Below are 2,904 nucleotides of genomic sequence, written 5' to 3'. Positions count from 1 at the left end.
CAGAATGAGCTGTGCCCCCGCCAGTGCCGACGCCTCCGCCTGACCCCCGCCCTGCCTGCCCTGCCCGCGCCACCATGCTCATCAAGGAGTACCGCATCTGCATGCCGCTCACCACCGAGGAGGTGAGTGGGGGGCAGTGGAGGGCTGGGGCTGCCTGTGCCCCCGAGGCTGGGCAGGAAAGGGGGGTGTCGGTTGGGAAGAGGGGTGGAGAGGCGGGGGGACCCCCAAGCCCCCAACCATGGGTGCCAGGGACAGCTCGGCTGCAGGGGCCCACCGATGGAAGGGGCTGCGGGTGGGGGTCCCGTACCCACAGCAGTGGGGTGCCAGGGGATCGGGTCCCTGCCCAGAGAGGACCTGGGGGACACCGCGGCCCCCTTTGCCATCCCCTTGTGGCACGGCTCATGGCAGGGACCGTTGCCTTGGCCGAGCCACTGAGGTGTGCTTTGGCCACGGCCATTGGGGTAGGGATGCCCTGTGTGAGTGCTGAGCCGTGTTTTGGGGCGCAGGCGGGGGGGGACATCCCATCCCTGGGCACGGTGACCTTGGGGCACGGAGCCCGACGGTAGCACTGGGGGCTGCTCGGGGGCCGCCCAGTCCCAGAACCACAGGATGAGCCGGCGGGCAAAGAGCACCGGGGGTTTGGGTGCCCGTGGCACCGCAGCGCCCGGAGTACTCCCCGATGGGGAGCACAGGCTCAATCCCTGCTCCGGCAAGGAGCCTGAATCCCTGTCAGCAAACAGCGGCGATAGCCGGCAGCCGGCGGCATCCCCAGCCAAAGGTCGCTCGTGAGCACCTGGTGCCGACGGGGCCGTTTCAGGGAGCAGGGAGATGGCGGTGGCGGTGCCCACGCCGGGCAGCGCCAGCCCTCCCCAGGCACCGGTTTTGCATTCGTACCTGGGGAAGGTTTTCAGTTAGGCCTGAATCCCTGTCAGCAAACAGCGGAGCCAGCCGGCAGCCGGCGGCATCCCCAGCCAAAGGTCGCTCGTGAGCACCTGGGACGGGGCCGTTTCAGGGAGCAGGGAGATGGCGGTTGCGGGGGGCCCGCCCCGGCAGGCACCCGCCTGGGGAAGGTTTTCAGTTAGGCAGAGAGGGGCGATAAGATCGTGCTGGCGGTTAGGGTGATGGATGGGATCTTCAGCAGAACAATAAAACACTTACGGTGCGGCTGCATCATCAAATACACACACACATATGTATCTCCATATACATCTCTCTCTCTCTCTCTCTCGATACATATATAGCTTTCCCTGGCTCCCAGGTTGCTTGCTGAGCAGAAAGCCTCCAGGCACTCTGCAAGGCACTCGGACACCAAGGAAGAGCAGGGAGGGCAGGATCCGGCCCTCGCCTGGGCGCTGGAGCAGCCCAGAGGCAGGGGGGGTTGAAACAGGGTGCCCCGGGAGACCCCTGCCCGCTGCACGGTTCGGGGTCTGTCGCCCCTTTCCTCCGTGCCTCAGTTTCCCCTCTCAGTGGTGCGGTTGGAAACCCGTTAGCCCGGTAAAGAGGAGCCCATCCCGGCGCTGCGCCGGCAGCCGGCTCAGCCGGGAGGATGCCCGGGGCAGGGGATGGCAGCGCTGAGGCCGGGCGCTGTGATTGCAGTACCGCGTGGGGCAGCTCTACACCATCAGCAAACACAGTCACCAGGAGAGCGAGAAGGGCGAGGGCGTGGAGGTGGTGAAGAACGAGCCCCACGAGGACCCGGTCCACGGCCCCGGCCAGTTCACCGAGAAGCGCGTCCACCTCTCCAGGTGAGGCTACGGCTCTGGCAAGGGGTGCTGGGTGGGGAGGGGGCCCCAGCGCCCCGGCTCCGTGAGGCAGCACCGCAGTGGGGGGCATGGGCAGGCATCGGGGTGGCCCCATCCCTCCCTCTAAAATTTTTGGGGAACATCCTTTCCGGGGTCCTTGACGCCCTGCAGTGTGGCTGCATCCATCTCCCAGGGGTGCATCCCTCTTCGGGGGCTGCACCTGTCTCCCAGGGGTGCACCCATCTTTGGGGGCTGCACCCAACTTCAGGGGCTGCACCTATCTTTCAGGGTGTACCCATCTCCTGGGATGCACTTATCTTGGGGGGCTGCACCCGTCTCCCAGGGTGAACCCATCACCCAGGGTGCACCCGTCTTCAGGAGCTGCGCCCATCTTTGGGGGCTGCACCCATCTCCTGGGGTGCACCCATCTTGCAGGGGTGCACCCATCCCTGGGGTTTGCACTCCTCTGCAGGGGCTGCACCCCTCTCTTGGTGGGCACCCATCTCTGGGTACCAGTGGGTGCCTCGGCTGCGGTCTGGAGCTCAGCGGGGACGCCCAGGCTGCCGCTCAGCCTGTCCCTGGGGGCGTCCCCACATCCCTGCGTGCAGCCCCGGGCGCCCGTTGGGCAGCTGCTGGCACCCGGCACTGCTGTCCCCGCCGCCGGCTGCGGCACGCCATGGTGCAGGCATCGGCTGCTCCCCCGCCGGGGAGTCGCTGGCGTGAGACGGGCTATTTTTAGCCACGGCGCTCACGATTCCCTGCTCGGGGATGGTATTTATAATGCCTGCAAATTAATCAAAACCTACCTCCCAGCTCCTCTGGGGGCCTGATCCTGCCCTGGGAGCGTGGACAGCCACGGGGTGCTGGGCAGGGGTGCCTGGGGGCAATGGGGCCACCATGGGGTCCTGGTCCTGGGGAAGGTGTGGGGGTCCCTGGGGAGGTGGTAGGGGTCCCCGGAGGTGGGAGGGGTGCCTGGGGGGTGCTGGGGTGCAGATGATGGTCCTGGGGTTCAGATGAGGGCGGAGCGGAGGTGGCAGAGGTCCCTAGGGGAGTCCCTGGGGTGGAGGTGAGGGTCCTGGGGAGCAGGTCCCTGGGGAGGTGGTAGGGGTCCCCGGAGAAGGGGGTAGGGATGCCTGGGGAGGAGGGGGGGGACCTGGGGAGA

At 67.2% G+C, this 2,904-nt stretch overlaps 1 protein-coding gene across 1 annotated transcript in view; it reads left to right on the top strand.

Annotated features, from left to right (window-relative positions):
- Positions 1-11: 11 nt before the first annotated feature.
- Positions 12-2,904, top strand: part of LOC103898238 (cytoplasmic phosphatidylinositol transfer protein 1) — a 5,293-nt gene continuing 2,400 nt past the window's right edge. Inside the window, exons 1-2 of the mRNA XM_009278468.1 lie at positions 12-122; positions 1,597-1,745. Coding sequence (XP_009276743.1) covers positions 75-122; positions 1,597-1,745 — 197 coding nt within the window. The 5' untranslated portion in view covers positions 12-74. The remainder of the gene's footprint in view (positions 123-1,596; positions 1,746-2,904) is intronic.

This window comes from Aptenodytes forsteri, unplaced genomic scaffold, assembly GCF_000699145.1.
Source record: "Aptenodytes forsteri isolate BGI_AS27 unplaced genomic scaffold, ASM69914v1 Scaffold26, whole genome shotgun sequence".
In the NCBI taxonomy this organism is placed as follows: Eukaryota; Metazoa; Chordata; class Aves; order Sphenisciformes; family Spheniscidae; genus Aptenodytes; species Aptenodytes forsteri.
This window is presented reverse-complemented; position numbering and strand designations above follow the sequence as displayed.